Below are 20,088 nucleotides of genomic sequence, written 5' to 3' on the forward strand. Positions count from 1 at the left end.
GCAGATGCCCGGCCCGGAAACGCGCTCCCGCACTTCCGTTCCGAGGGGAACGGTGATCTCCAGCTTCCGGCCCACCCCTGCTCCGCTCCGGGCCACTTCCGCCCGCGCTTTCGGGGGTCCGTCCCGGCCGGGGCCCGGCCAAGAACTGCGCCCCGGCACTTCCGTTCCGGAGGGGGCAGCAGCGCAGCCGGACACCTGGGCCCCCCCCGGGGGGAGGGTGGGGGGGACAGGGGCACCCGGAGGCCTGGGCCCTCGCTGCTTTGGGGCCAGTCCCCGGGAAATGGGGGCCGGCAGGAGCGCAGCCGGGCCCTGCCCCACCCCAGGAAGCAGATGGCAGCGCCTCCAGCTCGGTTTTTTTCCTGTTTTATTTGTCTTTTATCAAAACGCCGCGCGGGTGCCGCCCCCCCCCCCCCGGCCCCCCCGGCCCTGGCTCAGCAGCTAAAAACGGATGCGGGGGGCCAGAGCCCCCCCCACGGCGGCCGGAGGGGCCGGGGCAGCCGTGGGGGCGATTCCCACCTGCTCCGGGTGGCATCAGCCCCACGGACCCCTGCGGGGGGGCAGCACCGTGGGGCGGAGGGGGGGGGAGGTCCCTCCCCCCCCCGCCCCCCAGTGTCCCCCTGGTCAGGGCCAGGGGAGAAGAGAGGAGAAAGGAGAAAGGAGAAAGGAAAGGGGGGGGGGATGGGCAAGGAAAAGGGGTTGTAGGGCAGGGAAAAGAGGGGACATGGGGCGAGGAAAGGGGTTGTGGTGCGAGGAAGGGGGGGGACATGGGGCAGGAAAGGGGGGCACAGAAAGAGGGAAAGGGGGGGGGGGTCGGGGGCTCCCCACGTGGGGCACAGGGAGCAGCGCCGGCTTGGTCCCCATCTCGCACCAGCCCTGCCCGGGCCCCACAGCCGGACACGGCCCCGGCCACCCCAAGCCCCACACATGTGGGGGATGGGGGGGGGGAAGAGGGCAGGGGGGCTGGAGCAGTGACCCCCCCGCAGCCCCCCCAGCCCCCCAAACCATCCCTGCGACGATTCCCCTGGGAAGAGGCCGAGGCTGGATCCTGCCCCCCCCGGGGGGGGGGGTCCTGGGGGGGCGGGGGGGGTCCTGGGGGTCCCGGGGGGGCCGTGGGGACACCCCCCCCCCACGGCCCCCCATTATCGCAGCAGGATGCTCCAGTCGTCGGCCATGAGCACTCCCGGCTTGCGCAGCGTCAGCACTGACGTCTCGGCATCGTGCTGGAAATCCAGGCGGGTCTCGGGGCCGGCTGCGGCGGGGGGAGACCAGGATTGAGGGGGGAGAAGAAGAGGGGGAAGGGGGAGAGAAGAGAGAGAAAAATCAGGGATGGGGGGGAGAAGAGAGAGAAAAATCAGGGATGGGGGGGGAGAAGAGAGAGAAAAATCAGGGATGGGGGGGAGAACGAAGAGGAAGCAGCGAGGGGGGAAACGGGGCCGTGGGGAGACGGGAGGGACATGGGGACGGGGAGGACACGTGGCGGCCACTCACCCGCGGGCTGCAGGACGACGGCGGCCGGCTTCCCCGCGCCGAGGATCACCACGCGCTCGAGCCAGGCCGGCGTGTCGAAGGCGCCACTGGGGTCCGCGGCCCTGCGCGGGGAGGGGACAGGAAGCGCGTTGGAGCCGTGCCACACCGCGCGGGGCGGATGGACAGGCGGCCGGAAGGACGGACAGGCGGCCGGAGCGGGTACCTGGCCGTGAGCGCGCCGCTGGCGAAGGTGAAGCGCCGGTGCAGGAAGCGGTTGTGGGTCTGGAAGTCGAACGTGCGCCCGTCGTCCAGGAAGAGGTCGCCCTCGGCCGTGCCCTGCGCCGGGGTGGGGGGGTGAGCGTGGGGTGGGGAGGGCCGCCGTGGGGCCGCCGCGCTCGCCATGGGGCTGCTGCCGTGGGGCCGCGCTCACCTGGGGGCTCAGGGCCACGTAGAGGGTGAAGGGGTCCCCGCGCATGCACTCAGCCGAGCGCCGCGCTCGCTCCTGCCGCGGCACCACCGTGCCGCCGCGCTGGTACACTGGCACCTGGAGGGGGGGCAGCATGGGGCAGAGTCGGAGGCCACCCCGCGCCCCCCCGGCCCCCCCCGCGCCCCCACCGCGGCCCCCCCCGGCCCTCACGCTGCTCATGGTCACCGGCACGTAGAGCGTCTGGGGCGCGTGGTGCTTCTGGCGGGAGGCGACGTCGTACCAGACCTGCGGGAGAGGGCGGTGAGGCCGGCGCTGGCCCCGCGGCCCCCCCGGGACCCCCCCCCCGCGGCCCCTCTCACCTCTCCCTCGCCGGGCAGGTAGACCTGCACGCCGCGGGCGCCCTGCTCCGTCACCGGGTGCACCAGCAGGGCCCTGTCTGGGGAAGGGCGGCACAGGGTGAGCGGCGGCGGTGGCGGCAGCAGCGGGGGGGGGGCCCTGCTGCGCCCCCGGCCCGGCCCCCGCTCACCGATCATGTACTGGTCATCGATGGCGAAGGTGGCGACGTCGTCGGGGAACTCCATCCACAGCGGCCTGGAGGAGACAGGGCGCTGAGCGGCGGTCCCGGGGCGCCGGGGACCGACCTCGGGGCCTGGGGACCCACCCGAGGACCCAAGGAACCATCCCGGGGGGCCAAAGACCTGCTCCGGGGCGCTGGGGACCGACCTTGGGGCCCGGGGACTCATCCTGCGGTGCCGAGCACGAACCCTGGGGCCCTGGGGACCTGTCCTGGGGTGCCAAGGACCCAAGGAACCATCCCAGGGCACCAAGGACCCGTCCTGGGGTGCCGGGCGCCGACCCTGGGGCCCCGAGGACCCGTCCCAGGGCCCCCACACCCCATCCCGGGGCCCCCGCGCCCCGCGCCGGCCCCGCTCACCTCATGACGGGCTGCCCGTGGCGGTGGCTGCGGTAGAAGGCCGTGTACCAGAAGGGCAGCAGGGCGTAGCGCTGGCGGACGGCGGCGCGGATCAGCGCCGTGTTCTCCTCGCCGAAGAGCCAGGGCTCGCGGCGCACGGTGTCGAGGTGCGCGTGGGCCCGGAAGAAGGGCTGGTAGGCGCCCGCCTGGTACCAGCGCACCAGCAGCTCCGCGTCCGGGTTCTTGAAGAAGCCGCCCACGTCCGCTGCGGCGAGGGGGAGCCGGGGCTCAGGGCGGCCGCCGTCGCGGGGGCACCGCTGCCGCCGCGGACGCCCCCCGGCGCTGCTCACCTCCGCAGAAGGAGAGTCCGGCCAGCCCCATGCTGAGGCACATGGCGATGGAGATCTTGAGGTGCTCCCACTCGGCTGCGTTGTCGCCCGTCCACACGGCGCCTGCGCGGGGCGGAGGGAGGAGGCCGTGAGCCGGGTGCGGGGGGAGGCAGCGGCAGCACCGTCCTGCCGTGCTCACCGTAGCGCTGGGAGCCGGCGAAGAAGGCCCGGCTCAGCACGAAGGGTCGCTCGCGGCCACCGGAGCGCTGCACCTGCCCCTGCGCCGTCGCCATTTGCTGCAGGGAAGGAGGGGAGGCGGTGAGACGGCGCCGGGGAGCCTCCCCGCCACGTCGTGCCGCGCTGCGCCGCCCCGCGCTCACCACGTAGAAGCCGTAGAGGTTGTGGAGGTCGCGGTGCTCCCAGCCGCCGTGGTGCACCGCGTCCTTCTGCATGGTCACCTCGGGGCCGCTGAACACCGACGGCTCGTTCATGTCGTTCCAGGTGAAGAGGTTTTCGGCGGAGCCCTGCCGGCAGGAGGAGGCGGTGAGGCAGCGGTGAGGAGGGGGCCGCGTGCCCGGCATCGCCCCCGCCCCGTCCTCACCTCGTACTGCTCGTAGGCGAACATGCCGGCCCACCAGGCGCGCATGGCGGGGTCCGTGAAGTCGGGGTAGCCGGCGGAGCCTGCGGGCAGCGATGGCGGGGGGGGGGTCAGCGCGGGCTCCCCTCGCCGCCGCCGGTGCCCCCCGCCACCGCCGCGGCCCCGCGCTCACCCGGCCAGCACCAGCCCTCGTAGTCGCTGCCATCCTTGGTCTTGACGTAGAAGCCGCGGGAGCGGATCTCGTTGTGGACGCGGTAGCCGCTGTCCACCTTGATGTGGGGGTCCACGATGCTCACCATCTTGCGGGGAGAAAACGGCCACGTCGGGGGGGGGACGGACGAACGGACGAACCGCGGGCCCCCGCCGCCGGCCCCGCGGCGCGGCCCCACCTTGCGCTTCTTGGCGGCCAGGCGCTGGAGCATGGCGCGGGGCTGCGGGAACTTGCTGGGGTCCCAGGTGAAGTAGCGCTTGCCGTCGGCGTGCTCGATGTCCAGCCAGATGACGTCGCAGGGGATGTCGTGCTCGTCGAAGCCCCGCTCCACGGCCGCCACATCCTCCTCGTCGTTGTAGTTCCAGCGGCTCTGGTGGTAGCCCAGGGCGAAGAGCGGCGGCAGCGCCTGGGTGCCTGCGGGAGGGCAAGGGGGCTCGCGGCAGGGCGGGGGGCGACCCGCGGGGACCCGCGTCATCGTCGTCATCATCCCCCCCGCGCCGTACCGGTGAGCGAGGCGTACTGCGCTGCCACAGCGCCGGGTGTGGGGCCCAGCAGCAGGAAGGCGTCGATGATGCCGCTCTCCGACATCCAGCGCACGTCGGTCTGCGGCGTCTCGCCGCCGCCCTGCATGTAATCCAGCATCTTCCCCAAGAGCGTCTGCGCGGGGGGAGGCAGCGTCGGCGCCGGCCCCGCGCCCCCCCGCTGCCCCGCGCCGCCCGCCGCGCCGCCCCCCGCCGCACCTTGCCGGCCGTGTTGGAGCCGATGTCAACCCAGGTCTCGGCGGCGTTGAGCCAGAAGAGGCCGAGGGTGCGGCGGGCGCTGTGGGCCAGCAGCAGCGGCACGGAGCCGTACAGCGCCATGGGGTTGTAGAGCTCGTACTGGAAGACGTCCAGGTTGTAGAGGCGATAGGGGTCGCCGGCCCTGCGGGAGGCCCCGGCCGTGAGTCCCCGCCGCGCCACGGCACAGCACCGGCTCCCGCTCCCGGCCCGGCGCCGCACTCACTCGGTGGTGCGGAGCCGCAGGCTCTCCGCGTGCTCCGGGATGCCGTAGACGTGCTCGAAGCCCGGCAGCGAGAAGTCCAGCCCCACGGAGGCCGGGCCTGCGGTGGCGGCGACAGCGGGTGAGCGTGGGCGGCACGGCGGTGGCTCAGCCCGCGGCGGCTCAGCGGCGGCAGCGCTCACCGTGCGGCTTGCTGTCCGTGTGCGTCTTGAAGGTCTCCTCCCAGGCGCCCGGCTCCTCCGCGGCCTCCCCCTCCGCCGCCGGCGCTGCCGCCTCGGGCTGCATGGAGCCGTCCGCGGGGGCCCCCGCCGCCTTGGCGCCCTCGCCGCCGGCCTCCGCCGCTCCCTGCCGCTCCTCCTCCTCGTCCTCCGCCGCTGCTGCCGGCGGCTCCGCGGGGGTCTCCCTGCGCGGGGCGGGTTTTTGGGGGGCGCCGGGGGCCGCGCGGCCGCTGCAGGCGCTCGCACACACACGCACGCGCGGGGCGCAGGAGGGGGGGGAGGCCCCGGCCAGCGACGTGGGGCCGGATGCCCTCTCTAGCCGCCCCCCGCCGCCCCCCACCCTGTCCCCACTGCCGTCGGGAATCGCTGCCCCGGGGGGGGGGGGTGAGGGGGGAGGCAGAAGCAGCAGCAGAAGCCGCGGATTTACCTATGGAAAAGGCTCTTGATCTTATCCCACAAGCTACCGACCGAGCTACTAACTTTATCCGAGAAACTGGGGCCCGGGCGGGGGAAGCGCGACCCAGCGGAAACAGAAACACAGCGAGAGTCAGCGCGAGCCCCCGGCCGCCCCCCCGGGCCGGGCGCTGCCCCCCCGGGGCCGGGCGCCGCCACGGCCCCCACTCACGGGCGCCGGCGGGGGCGGAGGTGCTCGAAGAGCAGCAGCCCGCGGGCGTTGACGCTGCAGAGCAGCTCGCGGCCCCGCAGCAGGTCCAGGCGGAAGGGCTTCGCCGTCACCAGCAGCCGGTGGCCGCCCGCGCCCAGCGCCAGCTCCACGCTGCCCTCGTCCCGGCCCGTCACCGCCAGCCTGTGGGCGACGGCCATCAGGGCGGCTGCCGTGCGTCCCCGTCCTCGTCCCCGCGGCCTCCCCACGTCCCCGTCCCAGAATCCCCATCCCTGCAGTCTCCCCGCGTCCCCCTTCCCGTCCCCACGGCCTCCCCATCCCTGTGTCCCCCTCCCTTGCCCGTTCCTGCGGCCACCCCACACCCTTGTCCACGTCCCCGCAGCCTCCCCATACCCCCCCGTCCCTGTCCCCACAGCTGCCCCACGTCCCCATGCCCCCACCCCGTCCCCATTCTGGCACTCTCGTCCCAATGTCCGCACGGCCTCCCCATGTCCCCCCATCCCTGTCCCTACGGCCGCCCCCTGTCCCCGCACCCCCATCCCCGTCCCCCCACACACACCCCCGGCTCCGTCCCCCCCCATCCCCGTCCCTGCGCTCACTGCTCGGCGGGCGGCTCGGCCACCAGCACGTCGGGCACCCGGAAGCGCGGCCGCAGCGGCTTCAGCTCGTCGATGCGGATGCGGGTCATGTTGCCCCGCAACCCCCACAGCTCCAGCAGCAGCGGTACCTGCGGCACCGCAGCCTCAGCAGATGGGCAGCCCCCCGCTGCCCCCCCAGAGCCCCCTGGCTCCCCCCCATTCCCTGGGTCCCCCCTTCCACCCCCTGGGGTCCCCCCCAGAGCCCCCTGGTTCCCCCCCCTTCCCCAGGTCCCCCCAGAGCCCCCTGGTCCCCCCTGCCACCCCCCGGAGCCCCTTGCGGCACCCCAGGTCCCCCTGGAGCCCCCACAGAGCCCCCTGGTCCCCCCACACCGCAGCCCAAGTCCTCCTGGAGCCCCCTGGCGCCTCCCCCCACCACCGGGGAACCCTCCGATCCCCCCCAGGACCCCCCTGGTCCCCTCCCCACTGCCCCCTGGGTCCCCGCAGAGCCCCCCGCCGCCCCCCCCCCAAACCTTGTTCTCCTCGTTGATGAGCTGCAGCGTGGCAGAGTCGGGGCCGAGCTGCAGCGACTCCAGCAGCGCTCGGTACGGGGAGCTGCCGGGCTTGAGGCTCCGCTGGCGCCTGTCGGGGTGCCCGGGGCGGAGGGGGGGGTCAGGGCGGCCCCGGGGGGGGGGCAGTGACCCCGGGGGGCGCCCCCCACCCCGCCCCGCCGCCCCCCCTACCTGCAGAAGCCGCTCTGCTCGCACGTCTTGAAGTTGCCGCGGTCCACGGCGAGGGCGGCCGTCAGGAACAGGGCAGCCCAGGCCAGCGCCGCCGGTCCTCGCCTGCCGGGGCGGCCCGCGGTCCGAGGCGGCTCGGGGAGCGGCCCCGGACGCCTGGGCCCCGTGGGAGGGGAAGGGAGGGGGCCCCGGACGCCTGGGTCCCATAGGGGAAGGAAAGGGGAGCGGAAGGGGCCCCGGACGCCTGGGCCCCATGGGGGGAGGAAGGGGGCCACGGACGCCTGGGCCCCATAGGGGAGAGGGGGACCCGGACTCCTGGGTCCCACCTGGGACAGGGAAGGGTGGGGGGGCCCGGACGCCTGGGCCCATGGGGGGGGGGAAGGGGGAGGAGAAGAGGCCCCGGACGCCTGGGCCCCGTGGGGGGGGGGGCGGGGCCGGACTCCTAGGTCCCGCCTGGGACGGGGAAGGGGGGGCCCGGACTCCTGGGCTCCATCCAAGGCCTTGGTGGGGGAGGGGGGAGGGTGCTCGGACGCCCCGGTGCCACCCGGGAGGGAGGAGGGGGGCGGGGCTCGGACGCCTGGGCCCCATCCCGGGGCAGCAGGAGGGGGAGGGGGGACCTGGACGCCCCGGTCCTACCGGGGGGGGAAGGGGGGGGGTCGGACGCCGGGGTCCCCTCCCCCGCCCGCCCCACGCTCACCTCCCCGGCGCCACCGCCATCTTGGATCGGGCCTGACCCTTCACCCCTCCCCTGCCCCCACGCCGCCGCGTCCCACTGGCTGCCCGGAGCCCCGCCCCTCACGTCAGCGGATGGACCGCCCCTTAGAGGCGGGACTTCGGCGGGGGCGGTGCTCAGGCCCCCAACTCCGCCCAACTCACCTGGTTGCCAGGGAGACGGTCGCCCCGCACCCTCCGCCCCGTGATTTGCGCGCGGCGGCAGACGGATGGGGACCGATGCCAATCAGAAAGCGAGTTAGGAAAGCGGCGGGGACGGCGTTTGGCGGGACAGGACCTGTGTGGGGAAATGTTGACCAATAGAAACACAGAAAGAGCCGAGTGACAGCTAGAGAGGACCAATCAGAGTGTCGCACAGGAAGAAGGGGTGGGAGCAGCAGCAAAAGGCAGCGTGGAGGCCGAGGGGGCGGGCAGCGCCCGAACCAACCAATCAGCACAGGCAAGCCGGAGCGGAACCAATCAGAAGCGGCAAAAGGACCGGAGTGGCAGCGCGCATTAGCCAATCAGACATCGAGCTGTCCGAGGCGACCGGAGAGCGGGAAGGCGTCGAGGCGTTGTGAGGGGGCCGCCATTACCGGGGGCGGGGGCCGCCGCGCGGGCCCAGACCCGGGGCGCCTCTCCGCCGGCAGCCGCCGCCCTCGGCGCCCTCCGAGGAGGGCGGCCGCCAGCTCGGGCCGGAGCCGGTGAGGATGAGATCCCCAAAATCCCATTTTCTGACCCCAAACTCTGCCCCCCTCCGCCCCCGGCCCCGCTCCGCCTGTCAGAAGCTTCCCCCTCCCCGCCCCGTCGCCATAGCAACGACGCGCCCGCCTCTTTCCCGCCGATTAGCTCCCCAGGAGGGCGGGAGCAGGAGCAGCCGCCAATCGGCGCGCGGCGGCTCAGGGCCCGCCTTGCCTCCGCGGCCCAATCAGCAGGCGGCGGGGTTTGAGTGGCGAGAGGCTGCGGCCAATCAGCAGGTGGGCGGGCGGTGGCCGCGTGAGCGGCGGGCGAGGAGGCCAATGGGAGCGGGCGCAGCCGGCGGGCCGGACTGCCAATCCGCGCGGGCGGGGGCGGGCCTTTCCGCCGCCGCTGCTTTGTGGTGAGTGGGGACGCGGGTGCCGCGGAACCGGGACGGGCCGCGCCGGGACGGGGCGGGGCGGGGCGGGATGGGACGGGACCGCCCCCGCCGAGCCCCGGGCCCGGTGACACCGCTCCGGCCCCGGTACCGGGCCTGGCCCCGGCTGACACCGCCCCCCCCGGCCCTGTCACCGGCCCCGCTGTCACCCCCCAGCCCTGTCGCCAGGCCCTGCTGTCCCCCTCTGGGCCCCGTCACCGGTACCGGCCCTGCTGTCACCCCCCTTCAGCCCTGTCGCCAGGCTCCACTGTCCCCCCCCTTTTCTCGGCCCTGTCACCGGGCCCCACTGTCACCCCCCTCTGTCCCCCCTCTCCAGTCACCAGGCCCTGCCGTCCCGTCCCCCCCCCGGCCCTGTCGCTGTCGCCGTCCCTGCCGTCCCCCCTGCCCGGTCACCAGGTGTGTCCCCGTGTCCCCGCAGGGCAGCGCGGCGCCATGGAGTTCCCGGAGCACGGCCGGCAGGTGCTGCGCAGCCTGCGGGAGCAGCGCAGCCAGGGCTTCCTGTGCGACTGCAGCGTGCTGGTGGGCAGCGCCCAGTTCCGGGCCCACCGCGCCCTCCTGGCCTCCTGCAGCACCTTCTTCCACATGTGCTACAAGGAGCGGCTCGACAAGGGCGACCTGGTGCGCGTCAACGGCGAGATCGTCACGCCGGCCGCCTTCGGGCTGCTGCTGGACTTCATGTACGAGGGCCGGCTGGCCTTCGACGACACACCCGTGGAGGACGTGCTGGCGGCCGCCAGCTACCTGCACATGAACGACGTCGTCAAAGTCTGCAAGAAGAAGCTGCAGGCGCGAGCGCTGGCCGAGGCCGACAGCACCAAGCGGGAGGAGGAGGCGCCCGGCAGCCCTGTGCTGCTGCCCAGCACCTCCAAGCAGCCGCAGCCGGGCACCGAGGCGCCACCGGGAGCTGCCACGGCCCGGGCGCCCCGGGGCGGCGAGGAGGAGCGGCCGCCGGGCGCCCCGGAGCCGCCGGCGCCCACCGTGGACGCAGCCGACACCACGCAGCCCGGCATGGAGGGCGACTCGCCCCGCGGCCCGCTCCCGGGGCGGCCCCCACCCCCCTCGGACGCCTCCCTCTCCAGCCCCAGCAGCTCCACGGAGCCGCTGCCGCTGTCCTTCCTGGCGCCGGGGCGCCTGGTCGAGCCGCCGGGCCCGGATCCCTGGGCGCCCGGTGCCCTGGACGGCTTCTACGGGCGCCAGCCTGAGCGGGGCCCCGGCGCGGCCGTCAAGGTGGAGGCCATCGTCATCTCTGACGAGGAGCCCGACGTGCCGGAGCCCTGCGCCGAGCCGCTGTTCGCCCGGCCGCTGGCCGAGGCGCCCGAGGAGGCGCCGGCCGAGGGCGCCTTCGCCCTGCCCTTCGCCGGGCTGCCGCCACCGCCGCCACCATACGCAGGGCTGCCGCCCCCGCCGCCGCCACCGCTGCACGAGCCGCTCTTCCTGCCCAAGTTCGAGGCGGGTGGCGGGCTGGGGCTCTTCGCCGAGGACGTGCCCACGTGCCGCACCTGCGGCAAGACCTTCTCGTGCTCCTACACGCTGCGGCGCCACGCCACCGTGCACACGCGCGAGCGCCCCTACGAGTGCCGCTACTGCCTGCGCAGCTACACCCAGTCCGGGGACCTCTACCGCCACATCCGCAAGGCCCACCACGACGACCTGGCGGCCAAGCGCTGCAAGACGGACGCCGACAGCCCCCCGTAGCCGGGGGGGGGGGGCGCCGGGACACCGGGATGCCGGCGCCGGGACAGGGGCTGCCCTGGGGGTGGCGGTGGCAGCGCGGGCCGCGCGGCGGCTGTACGGCCGTGACGTAGCCGCCCGTGACGCAGCTCCGCTGCCCGTGACGTGGCTGCCCGTGACGTAATAAAGCGCCACCGGTAACGGGGAGCGGACGGTGCCTCCCGCGGCGGCGGCCGGGCGGGGGGGGTTAGGGTAGGGGGGAGGCGGGGCAGTCGCGCCGCGCCGCTCCTCATTGGCCCTCGCGCTGGCCAATGGCGAGGCCGCGCTGCTGCTATTGGCTGGCCCGGGTGCCCCTACCCGGTTGGCCTCAGCGGCCGCGGGGCGCATGCGCGAGATGTGGGGGGGGCAGCGGCGTTCCTGGGCGGTGGCGCGGGCCCTGCGGCGCCCCCTGGCGCAGGGGAGGAGCTGGAGCGGCCTCGGCGCTGCCCCGGCCCCCAGCCCAGTTCAACCAGTCCAGACCAGCCCCGCTCCCAGTTCCAGATCCCAGTTCAGCCCTGCCCCACTCCCAGATCCCAGTCCAGACCAGCCCCACTCCCAGTCCACCCCAGTCCCAAATCTAGCCCCTATGCAATCCCAGCTCAACCCAGTGCCTCCCAGCTCTGCCCAGCTCCAACCCCAGTGCAGTCCAACCCCATCCCAGTCTTCATCCAACCCCATCACCCCCCAGTCCCAATCCCATCCCAGTCCCTGTCCCAGTCCCCATCCAATCCCCGTCCCTCTCCAGTCCTGGCCAACCCCATCCCAGTCCCATCCCAGTCGCCATCCAACCCCATCCTGTCCCAGTCCCACCCCTGTCCCAGTCCCATCCCAATCCCCAGTCCCACCCCAGTCCCCGTCGCCGTCCCAGCCGCACGCGACTCCGCTTAAAGCACTTTAATCATAAAAATAGATCTCTGTGTGCGGGGCAGGAGCTACAAAAAGGGGTCCGGGGGGGTGGGTGGGGCCGGGGCAGGCGCCCCGCGCCCGGGTCAGGAGCAGACGGCGGCAGCGGCGGCTGGCGGGGCGCAGCTGGGGGGGGCCCCGAAGAAGCTGGGGTGGGTGAGGGGCCGCAGCAGCAGCAGGAAGAGCCCCACGCCCAGGGCGTAGCAGGGCAGCAGCGCACGGCGCCGCGGGTGCTCCAGCGCCGCCCACACCGCCGGGAACCCCACGTAGTTGCAGAAGGAGTGACAGAGCACCGGGCCGATGAGGTGCCCTGTGGGGACACGCGGCGTCAGGGCGGCCGCCGCGGCCGCCCCTCCGGCTGGCCGTCTGTCCGGGCGGCCGTGTGTCCGTCTGTCCGGGCGGCCGTGTGTCCGTCTGTCTGCCCGCGCGCCCGCCTGCCCCGGCCTCACCTGTCCGGAGGAAGATGAAGGCCGTGTAGGCGCCGAAGACGGCCGTGTAGGAGAACTGGAAGGCTGCGGGAGAGTGGCGGAGGGCAGTGAGCGGCCCCCGTGTCCCCCCCCACCGTGTCCCCCCCATCCCGTCCCATCCCGTCCCATCCCACTCCCGCCGCCCCCTTCAGTACCTGCCGACATGAAGATGCTGGCGACGGAGCCCTGGCGGAAGCGGAGCTGCTCAATGACATGGTGGAAGTGGGCTGTGGGGCCGGAGCGGAGGGAGAAGGGGTGAGAGGGCGGTGGGGGGTACCGGGGGGGGACACCGGGGGGGGGGACATGCGCGCGCTCACCCACGCCAAAGAAGAGGGGGCAGGCGAAGACGGCGGGGCCGGGGCCGGTGCAGGGCACCAGCATGGGCAGCATGCAGGCGCGGAAGACCAGCTCCTCCGTCAGCGGAGCCACCACCTGGTTGCGCAGCCACCGCACGTCGCTGAGGCACAGCGCCCAGAAGCGGGGGTCTGCGGGGACACCGGGCTGGCACGGGCGGCCCCCCCGACCCCCCCTGCCAGCGCGTCCCCGTCGCCCACCCCCCCCCCCTTACCGAAAAGCACCTTGAGGCCGTCGAGCCAGTCCCAGGGACAGTCCATGGAGAGCTGGATGAGGGGCCCCAAAAAGAGGACCTGGGGGGGGGCGGGGGGGGGATTTAGGGGGGGGAGGGCACGGCGGCCGCGGCCCCGGCCCCGGCCCCCCCCCGCCGCCCCGCACCTACCATGGTGAGCAGCAGCGGCAGCAGCGTGGCCGGCACCAGCCCCTCCAGGCGGAGGCCCAGCAGCGCCAGCAGCGGGGTGTCTGGCTGAGCGGCAGCGGGGGGGGGGACACGGGTCAGCGCCGCCCGGACGCCTGGGCCCCCCCCGGTACCCCCCCGCCCCCCCCGGCCTCACCTTAATGCCCGTCAGCTCCTTCCAGAGCCAGACGAAGGCCGGGGAGAGCCCCGAGACCACCAGGACGCTGGTGAAGCGGCGCTTGATGACCGACGGGTGGTCGCTGCGGCCGCGGGGGGGGGGGGGGTCAGCGGGGACACGGAGGGGCCCTGGGGGGGCCCCCCACCCCCTGCTGCCGGGACCAGGCCCCCATAGACCCCCCCCGAGCCCCCCCAGGACCATCCCCTGGGAACCCGTAGAGCCCCCCAGTACCCCACAGACCTCCCTGGTACCCCCAGACCCCCCCCAGTACCCCATAGACCTCCCTGGTACTCCCAGACCCCCCCCCCAGACCCTCCTGAACCCTCCTGTATCCTATAGACCTCCCAGGTCCCCCCCCCAGGACCCCATAGAGCCCCCTGGTCCCCCATAAAGCCCCCCTGTCTGCCAAAGACCTCCCTCGTCCTCCAGAGACCCCCCCCAGTGCCCCGTGGACCCCTCCTGTGCCCCCCAGACCCCCCCCCAGTGCCCCATAGCCCCCCTGTATCCCATAGACGCCCCGGGTCCCCCCCAGACCCCTCCCCAGGACCCCTCCCCAGGACCCCTCAGCCCCCCCCCAGGACCCTACGTCCCCCCCAGCACCCCCCAGAGCCCCTCGGCCCCCCAGAGCCGCCCCCGGACTCTACACCCCCCCCAGCACCCCCCAGACCCCCCGCGGTACCCAATAGCCTCCCCCCGGGCCCCCCCGGTGCCCTGTCCCAGCGCCCCGTCCTGCGGCAGGGGTCCCTCCTCCGGTTCCCCTGTTCCCCCTTTGCCGGTCCCGGTCCCCCCCGATCCCGGTGCCCGGTGCGGCGGCAGGGGTCCCTCCTCCGGTTTCCCTGTTCCCCCTTTGCTGGTCCCGGTACCCCCCCCGGTCCCGCTGTCCCCCGGTGCCCCGTCCCGCGGCAGGGGTCCCCCCCGGTCCCGGTCCCCCCCGTCCCGGTCCCGTTGCCCCGTCCCGCGGCAGGGGTCCCCCCGGTTCTGGTCCCGGTCCCCTCGGTTCCCGGTGCCCCCGGTGGCCCGTACCGCGGCAGGGGGCTGCCCCACACGTAGAGGCTTCCCACGTAGGAGCAGGCCAGGCTGAGGCAGGCGAGCAGCGCGGCCCAGCACGGCCCGGCCGCCGCCGCCGCTCCCGGGGCTGGGCCGGGACCGGGACCCGCCGCCGGCGCCGCCGCGGCCCAGGACGAGCCGCCCGCGGCCTCCGACACCGCCATGGCGCGGCGCGGCGCGGCGCGGCGGGCGGGGCCACCGGGCGGCGCGGGGCGGGGCCATTCGGGGCGGGGCCACCGGGCGGGGCCCGCGGTGGGCGGAGTCTAATGGGGGCGGGGCCGAGGGGAGGGGCGGGGCCGGGCGAGCAGCGGTGCCGGCGCCAGCACCGGGACCGGCAGCGGCACAGGCGCCGGGACCGGGGACCGGGCAGGGGCCGGGGCAGCCGGGACCGGGACCGGGCAGCGGGGAGAGGCACCGGCCCCAGGGCCGCGGTGCTGGGACCGGCACCGGGCTGCGTCCCCGGGCCCAGCACCGGGGCCCAGGACAGCGGCACCGGCACGGGGGACAGGGCTGGGGGCCGGACCCGGCACCGGCACCGGCACTGGGCTGCACCGGGGGGTGCCAGGGACGGGGGCTGGGGGAGCACCAGGGACGGGGGGACTGGGACCGACTGAGGGAACTGGGGGGAACTGGGATCAACTGGGGGAGCCAGGCTGGGCTGGGGCAGGGCAACTGGGACTAACTGGAGGAACTGGGACCAACTGGGGGAGCCAGGCTGGGCTGGGGCAGGGCAACTGAGACTAACTGGGGAGCCAGGCTGGCTAGGGCAGGGCAACTGGGACTAACTGGGGAAACTGGGACTAACTGGGGGTCAGGCTGGGCTGAGGCAGGGCAACTGGGACTACCTGGAGGAACTGGGACCAACTGGGGGAACCAGGCTGGGCTGGGGCAGGGCAACTGAGACTAACTGGGGAGCCAGGCTGGCTAGGGCAGGGCAACTGGGACTAACTGGAGGAACTGGGGGGAACTGGGACCAGCTGGAGGAGCCAGGCTGGGCTGGGGCAGGACAACTGGGACCAACTGGCGGAGCCAAGCTGGCCGGGACAGGGGAACTGGGGGGGAACTGGGACTAACAGGGAGCCAGGCCGGGCTGGGGCATGGCAACTGGGACTAACTGGGGGAGCCAGGCTGGCCGGGGCAGGGGAGTTGGGGGGGAACTGGGACTAACTGGGGGAGCCAGGCCGGCTGGGGGAACTGGGAGCAACTGGAGGAGCCAGGCCAGGCTGGGGCAGGGCAACTGGGGGGGGAACTGGGAGTAACTGGGGGCTCCGCTGCCCCCGGCCTCAGGCCGCCCACTCGGCCAGGTTGGCCACCTCCCGCAGCCACGCGGCCCCCTCGGCCGCCGGCCCGGGAGTGGGGGCGTCTGGGCGCTGCGGGGGCCCAGGCGTCCGGGGGGCCCGGGCGTCTGGGGGGGCGGCGGCTGCGCGGAGAGGCCCCCTGGGCCTGTCCTGCTCCGCGGCCTCGCCGCTGCCCTCGCCCTGCGTGCCGGCAGCGTCCGGTGGGGGCCCTGCGGGGGGGGGAGGACAAAACAGGGCTGGAAACAGGAACGGGGCCGTGGCGGGGGGGGGACGGGGACGGGGACACCCCAGCTCCACTCACCCGGCTCCGGGGCCCTGTGGCTTGTTGCAACGTCGGGCTGCTCCGCCTCGGCCTCCCGGGGCTGCCGGAAAAGCCCCGGGATCAGCGGGTTCCCCGGAGGAGGGAGGGAGGGACCCCGCGTGCCGGGCGGGATCCCGGGATGGGACGGGGGACGGGGGGGGGCCGTACCCACCCTGGGGGCGTCGCAGGAGCCGGCGGGCAGCCAGCGCCGGCGGGTGACGTCGGCCAGACTCTGCCGGGCGGCGGCGGCCAGCGCCGGGGTGTCCGCGGCCTGCGGGGACACGGGAGCAGCGAGCGTGATGCCGGGGGGGGGGGGAAATGCGCTGCCGGCCCCCCCCCTCCCCAGCGCCCCTCACCTGCAGCACGCGCAGGCAGCTGCGGCGGAAGCGGGCGCTGGTGCTGCCGGCCACGACGCTGCTGACGGCCCGCAGCGCCACAGGCAGGCAGCGGGCCAGGCGCGCCTGCGCCTGCGGGACGGGACGCGTTGGGGACGCGTTGTCGGGGACGTGCCGGGGGGGGACGGACGGGGCGCGCGGCTGCCCCCACCTGCGCCCGCCGGCCCAGCTCCTCCAGCGCGGGGTGCAGCAGCGCCCGCACGCCCCGCTGCAGCGCCGCCGGCTCCGCAGCAGCGTCGGCTCCAGGTGCGACGCCAGCAGCCGCCTGGCCCCTGCAGCGGCACCGCCGGCGGCGGCGGGGGGGTCACGGCGGCGGCGGTGACAAGGGGGGGGCGTGGGGATGGGGCAGGGGGGAGGCTGCCGGGGCCCACGCACAGGCGTCGTAAACCTGGAAGGGATCCGCGCGGCGGACGAAGAGGAAGAGCAGCAGCGTCTGGCGGCGGTCGGCGCCTGCCGGGCCGGGCTGCAGCGCGAAGGCGGCGTCGGGCGTCACCCACGTCTGCGGGGAAGCGGCGGTGGCGCTGAGCAGGCTGGGGGGGTCCCGCTGCGAGACCCCCGCAGCCCCCAATGGCCCCCGCACCTTCCTCGCCCACCGGCACCGCCGCCGGTGCTGCTGAGCAGCCGAACCTGCCCCAGTCCGCCAGCCACGATGGGTCCCGGAAGAGCCGGGACTGGCTCGGTGCCGCCGGCAGCCCGGCCGGGTCGTAGCAGAACAAGTGCCGCTGGTTAAGGCAACAAACGAACGGCACCTCCCGGCCCCCGTCCTGGCTCCGGTTCTTCTCCGCAGTCTCCCGGCTGTGCCCGGGACCCACTGCCGGAGGATATGGCGACGGAGGCGAGGCGGGACGGCAGGTTGGGGTACTGCTTGAGGCAGGGGCACAGCGCCGCCGCCGGCACCACGCTCAGCTCCCCGCTGATGCCGGCGGCGGCGGCAGCTGGCGGGATCCGGAGGCCAATGGGGGCTCCCGCCGCCGGGTGGATTTTGCTGCAGAGCGGCACGTCCCCGGCGTCGCCGGCCTGCGGAGGGGAAGAGGTGCCGGACGCGGCCGGAGCCAGGGGAAAACCTCCCCGGAGGCGGCGGCGGCGGGAGCTTCATACGCCCAGTGATTTCCCCGCGAGCGCGGGGCGCTTTGGGGATGGGGGAACGTCCCCAGCACGGCCCACGGAGGGCGGCGGACGCGCTGCGGCGCTCGGGGCACCTCCGGCCCTCGTCCGCCACCCCGTTTTCCTCCCGCCGGCCTCTCCCCACGCAGGGCAGGGGGGTTTTGGCCACGGCGGCTCGGCACTTACCGTGCGAAGTGCCGGCTCTGGGCCAGCAGCCGCGCTGCCCCCAGCTCGCAGACGCTCTCCCGCCTCGCCGGGCTGCGGGCAGGGGGCAGCGGGGGTCGAGGGGGGGCGAGGCGGTCCCGGCGGGGCGCAGAGCGAAACAGGGCCGTTATAAATATCGCCGCGGCGGGGAGACGCCGGGGGAGAGGAGCCCGCGTCCCCCCCCGCCTCTGGTCCCGTAACGGGAGCAGGGCGCGGGGAAGCGGCGGGGAGGGAAGCGGCGGCGCGGGGAGCACGGAGTGGGGCCCCAGCTTGGTTTGGGGCTGTGACACCGCTCACCCGTAGGCGTGCGAGGACGCGGCGCCGTCCACGCAGAAGCAGTAGTGGAAGGCAAGCTGCGACACGAGGGCAGGGCGCATGGGTTGGGGGGCAGCACGGCCCTGGCGCCGGCTCCATCGCGGTGTCCCGCTCCGGCAGGTCCCGCTCCGAGGGGCCGCACACACGTGGGACCGGCCCAGCCCAGCCTCACCTCCGGGTGCACCACGCTGGTGCCGTGGATGAACCGCCGCAGGGCGACGCAGCCGGCTCTCAGCGTCCCGGGCCGCGGGCTGAGCTGGGCAGAGGGAGAGCGGCAGCGTTAACGGGGCAAAACCCCCCCCCAATCCCCTGGGAAAAGGTGACCCCCCCCCCAGGGCGGGGAGACACCCCTCGGGCAAGGAGTCCCGCTCCTTTGCGCCCGTTTTGGGGACTGCCGGGCGCCCGAGGCCGCAGGACAGGCACGATCCCCCCCCATCCCGCGGTGGGGCCCTGGTGACCTGCTTAGCCGCAACCCCCCCCCTCATTCCCCCCCCCCGGCACCCGGCAGCAGAAATGAGGCCGCTATATTTAAACGCCCGCCCTAGTTTCCACCCGTGGGGGTCCCTGGGGCCCCCCCGCGCTCCGTGTCAGCCCGTCCCCGGCTTCCCCTTGCTTCAAGGTCGAGAGCGAGCGGCGCCTTCGTTAGGGTGATGCGGGGGGGGGTGACGGGGGGGGGGTGCGGGGTCCCGGCGCGGCGCCAACCTCGAAGGCCAGCCGCAGCGGGGCGCGATCCAGGATCCGCTGGCAGCACGGGGCCGCGGCTCGCGGGCGGGCGCTCCGGGCACCAAACCGGGCCAGGACCTCGTCCGTGCCTGCAGGAGGGAGAGATGGGGCAGGGGGGGGGAGTGAGGACGGCCCTGTCCCTGTCCCTGTCCCCCCCCTCTCCGGCTGCACCGGGTCACCGGGAAGTTTTACCTCTCCAAATGCCCTCAGAGCGGAGCTCGGAGCAGATCTCTCCCGCCACGGCGACTGCGGGAGGGGGCGAACGTCAGGGTCATGCGGGGCAATGTCTATCCCGCACCCCCCCCCCAAACCCCAGCCCGGTCCTGGCCCCCCCCCCGCCACGCACCAGTGGCCGTGCAGCGGGCCGTGCCGGCGTCCCCCGCGTCCCCCTCTGCCGCCAGGGCCACCAGCAGGGTCCTGCGCCCTGGCTTGCCGCCGGCCGGGGGCTGCAGCCGCAGCAGGAGCCGCTCCAGCACCTGGGGGCACACGGCAGCGGTGGGGGGGGGGCCGCCCCCCCCCAGCCCTTACCTGCCCCCCAGCACAGGGGACAGGGGCTCCCTGAGCACCCCAGGGACCCCTGAGATCCCAGGGACCCCCTAAAGCACCTAGGCCCCCCCTAAAGGCCCCAGGGACCACCCCCAACTGCTCTCGTTCCCCCTAGGGACCCTCCTGAAACCCTCGGGGTCCCCCTAAAACCTCCAAGGTCCCCCTGAGCCCCCAGGGCCCCCCCCATCTGCCCTCATGCCCCCCAGGGTCTCCTTGAACCCCCCCATGAGACTCCCTGAGCCCCCAGGGGCCCCCAGAACCCCCCAAGGACCCCTAAAGCCCCAAGGACCCTCTGAACCCCCCAGGGATCCCCTAAAGCACCTCCAGGGACTCCCTGAACCCCCCAGGGACACCCAGAACCCCCCAGAGACCCCCCATCTGCCCTCACCCCCCCCAGGGACCCCCCTTGAGCCCCCCAGGGCTGCCCCCTCCTCCCCAGGGACGCGTGGGGCCCCCAGGGACACCCCCAATCACCCTTCTCCCCCCCCCGGGGACCCCCTGGACCCCCCCGAGGACCCCCCCCCGCACCGCCCGCGCCGCCTCGTCCGCCATGATCCGCCCCCCCTTCCGCGAGCGCCCCCTGCCGGCGGGGGCGGGGCCGACACGGACCCCCCCCCCGAGACCCGCCCCCGGTCCCGCCCCCGGGACACACCGGGCCCCCGATAGGCCGCGCCGGGCCCCGTCGCCCGGGCAACAGCGGCGGCCGCGCGCCCCGGCCCCATCCCCGGCAAGGGGGCGGTCGCCATGGCAACAGATGGAGGGAGGGGGCAGAGCCCCCCCCGCGCGCGGGGCAGTCGCCATGGCAACAGCTTCGGAGCGGGGCAGAACGCCCCCCGCGCGCGAGGCCGTCGCCATGGCAACCGCCCCTCCCCCCCCGGCAGCTGCTCTGGAAGGCGGTAACGGCCAGCGGTCGCCATGGCGACGGGTCCCGTCAGGGCGCAGAGCCGCTGCCCCGGGGTGGGGGGGGGCAGGGTCCCCCCGGACGCCTGGGACCCCGGGGCGGGGGGAGGGGCGCGCAGCGGCACCGGGCGCCGCCGGCCGGTTCCCCGGGGCCGGGCCCGGCGCTGAGGGGCGGCGGCGGCGGCCAATGGCGGCGCGGGGCCGGCGGGGGCGGGGCCTGCCGCGGCGCTTCCCGCTGCCGCCGCCTCCCCCGCCGGTCCCGTTCTGCCGCCGCCGCCGCCGCCGCTGCCGCCGCCGCCGC

General features: G+C 75.1%; 3 protein-coding genes and 1 long non-coding RNA gene across 6 annotated transcripts; 1 reads left to right on the top strand and 3 right to left on the bottom strand.

Annotated features, from left to right (window-relative positions):
* Positions 1-1,072: 1,072 nt before the first annotated feature.
* On the bottom strand, positions 1,073-7,846 carry GANAB (glucosidase II alpha subunit). Of its 3 annotated transcripts, none has more exons than XM_067314845.1 (24): positions 7,797-7,846; positions 7,103-7,204; positions 6,893-7,001; positions 6,384-6,511; positions 5,788-5,967; positions 5,590-5,655; positions 5,127-5,347; positions 4,948-5,044; positions 4,686-4,866; positions 4,449-4,569; positions 4,124-4,359; positions 3,907-4,033; positions 3,738-3,817; positions 3,517-3,660; positions 3,336-3,432; positions 3,158-3,259; positions 2,829-3,072; positions 2,421-2,485; positions 2,254-2,330; positions 2,105-2,179; positions 1,898-2,011; positions 1,691-1,803; positions 1,489-1,589; positions 1,073-1,249 (listed from the first exon to the last, which is right to left on the bottom strand). In XM_067314845.1, exons 1-24 carry the CDS (start codon positions 7,814-7,816, stop codon positions 1,140-1,142), a joined length of 2,910 nt encoding a protein of 969 aa, XP_067170946.1. In that variant the 5' UTR covers positions 7,817-7,846; the 3' UTR covers positions 1,073-1,139. The 3 variants fall into 3 exon arrangements, with proteins under 3 accessions (XP_067170946.1, XP_067170945.1, XP_067170947.1); XM_067314844.1 differs by having other exon boundaries at positions 4,449-4,602; XM_067314846.1 differs by lacking the exon at positions 5,590-5,655 and having other exon boundaries at positions 4,449-4,602.
* Positions 7,847-8,889: 1,043 nt separating this feature from the next.
* ZBTB3 (zinc finger and BTB domain containing 3) lies at positions 8,890-10,817 on the top strand. Its single transcript, XM_067314794.1, has 2 exons — positions 8,890-8,909; positions 9,364-10,817. Exon 2 carries the CDS (start codon positions 9,378-9,380, stop codon positions 10,638-10,640), a length of 1,263 nt encoding a protein of 420 aa, XP_067170895.1. The 5' UTR covers positions 8,890-8,909; positions 9,364-9,377; the 3' UTR covers positions 10,641-10,817.
* A 717-nt stretch (positions 10,818-11,534) lies between these two features.
* On the bottom strand, positions 11,535-14,165 carry RCE1 (Ras converting CAAX endopeptidase 1). Its single transcript, XM_067314784.1, has 8 exons — positions 13,978-14,165; positions 12,934-13,036; positions 12,762-12,845; positions 12,594-12,672; positions 12,343-12,510; positions 12,181-12,252; positions 12,008-12,070; positions 11,535-11,868 (listed from the first exon to the last, which is right to left on the bottom strand). Exons 1-8 carry the CDS (start codon positions 14,163-14,165, stop codon positions 11,645-11,647), a joined length of 981 nt encoding a protein of 326 aa, XP_067170885.1. The 3' UTR covers positions 11,535-11,644.
* Positions 14,166-17,287: 3,122 nt separating this feature from the next.
* On the bottom strand, positions 17,288-17,861 carry LOC136995054 (uncharacterized). The gene is made up of 3 exons (XR_010886737.1): positions 17,791-17,861; positions 17,601-17,656; positions 17,288-17,357 (listed from the first exon to the last, which is right to left on the bottom strand). It is a non-coding gene; the product is annotated as an uncharacterized lncRNA (long non-coding RNA).
* Between the last annotated feature and the right edge of the window lie 2,227 nt (positions 17,862-20,088).

This window comes from Apteryx mantelli, chromosome 37, assembly GCF_036417845.1.
Source record: "Apteryx mantelli isolate bAptMan1 chromosome 37, bAptMan1.hap1, whole genome shotgun sequence".
Taxonomy (NCBI): Eukaryota; Metazoa; Chordata; class Aves; order Apterygiformes; family Apterygidae; genus Apteryx; species Apteryx mantelli.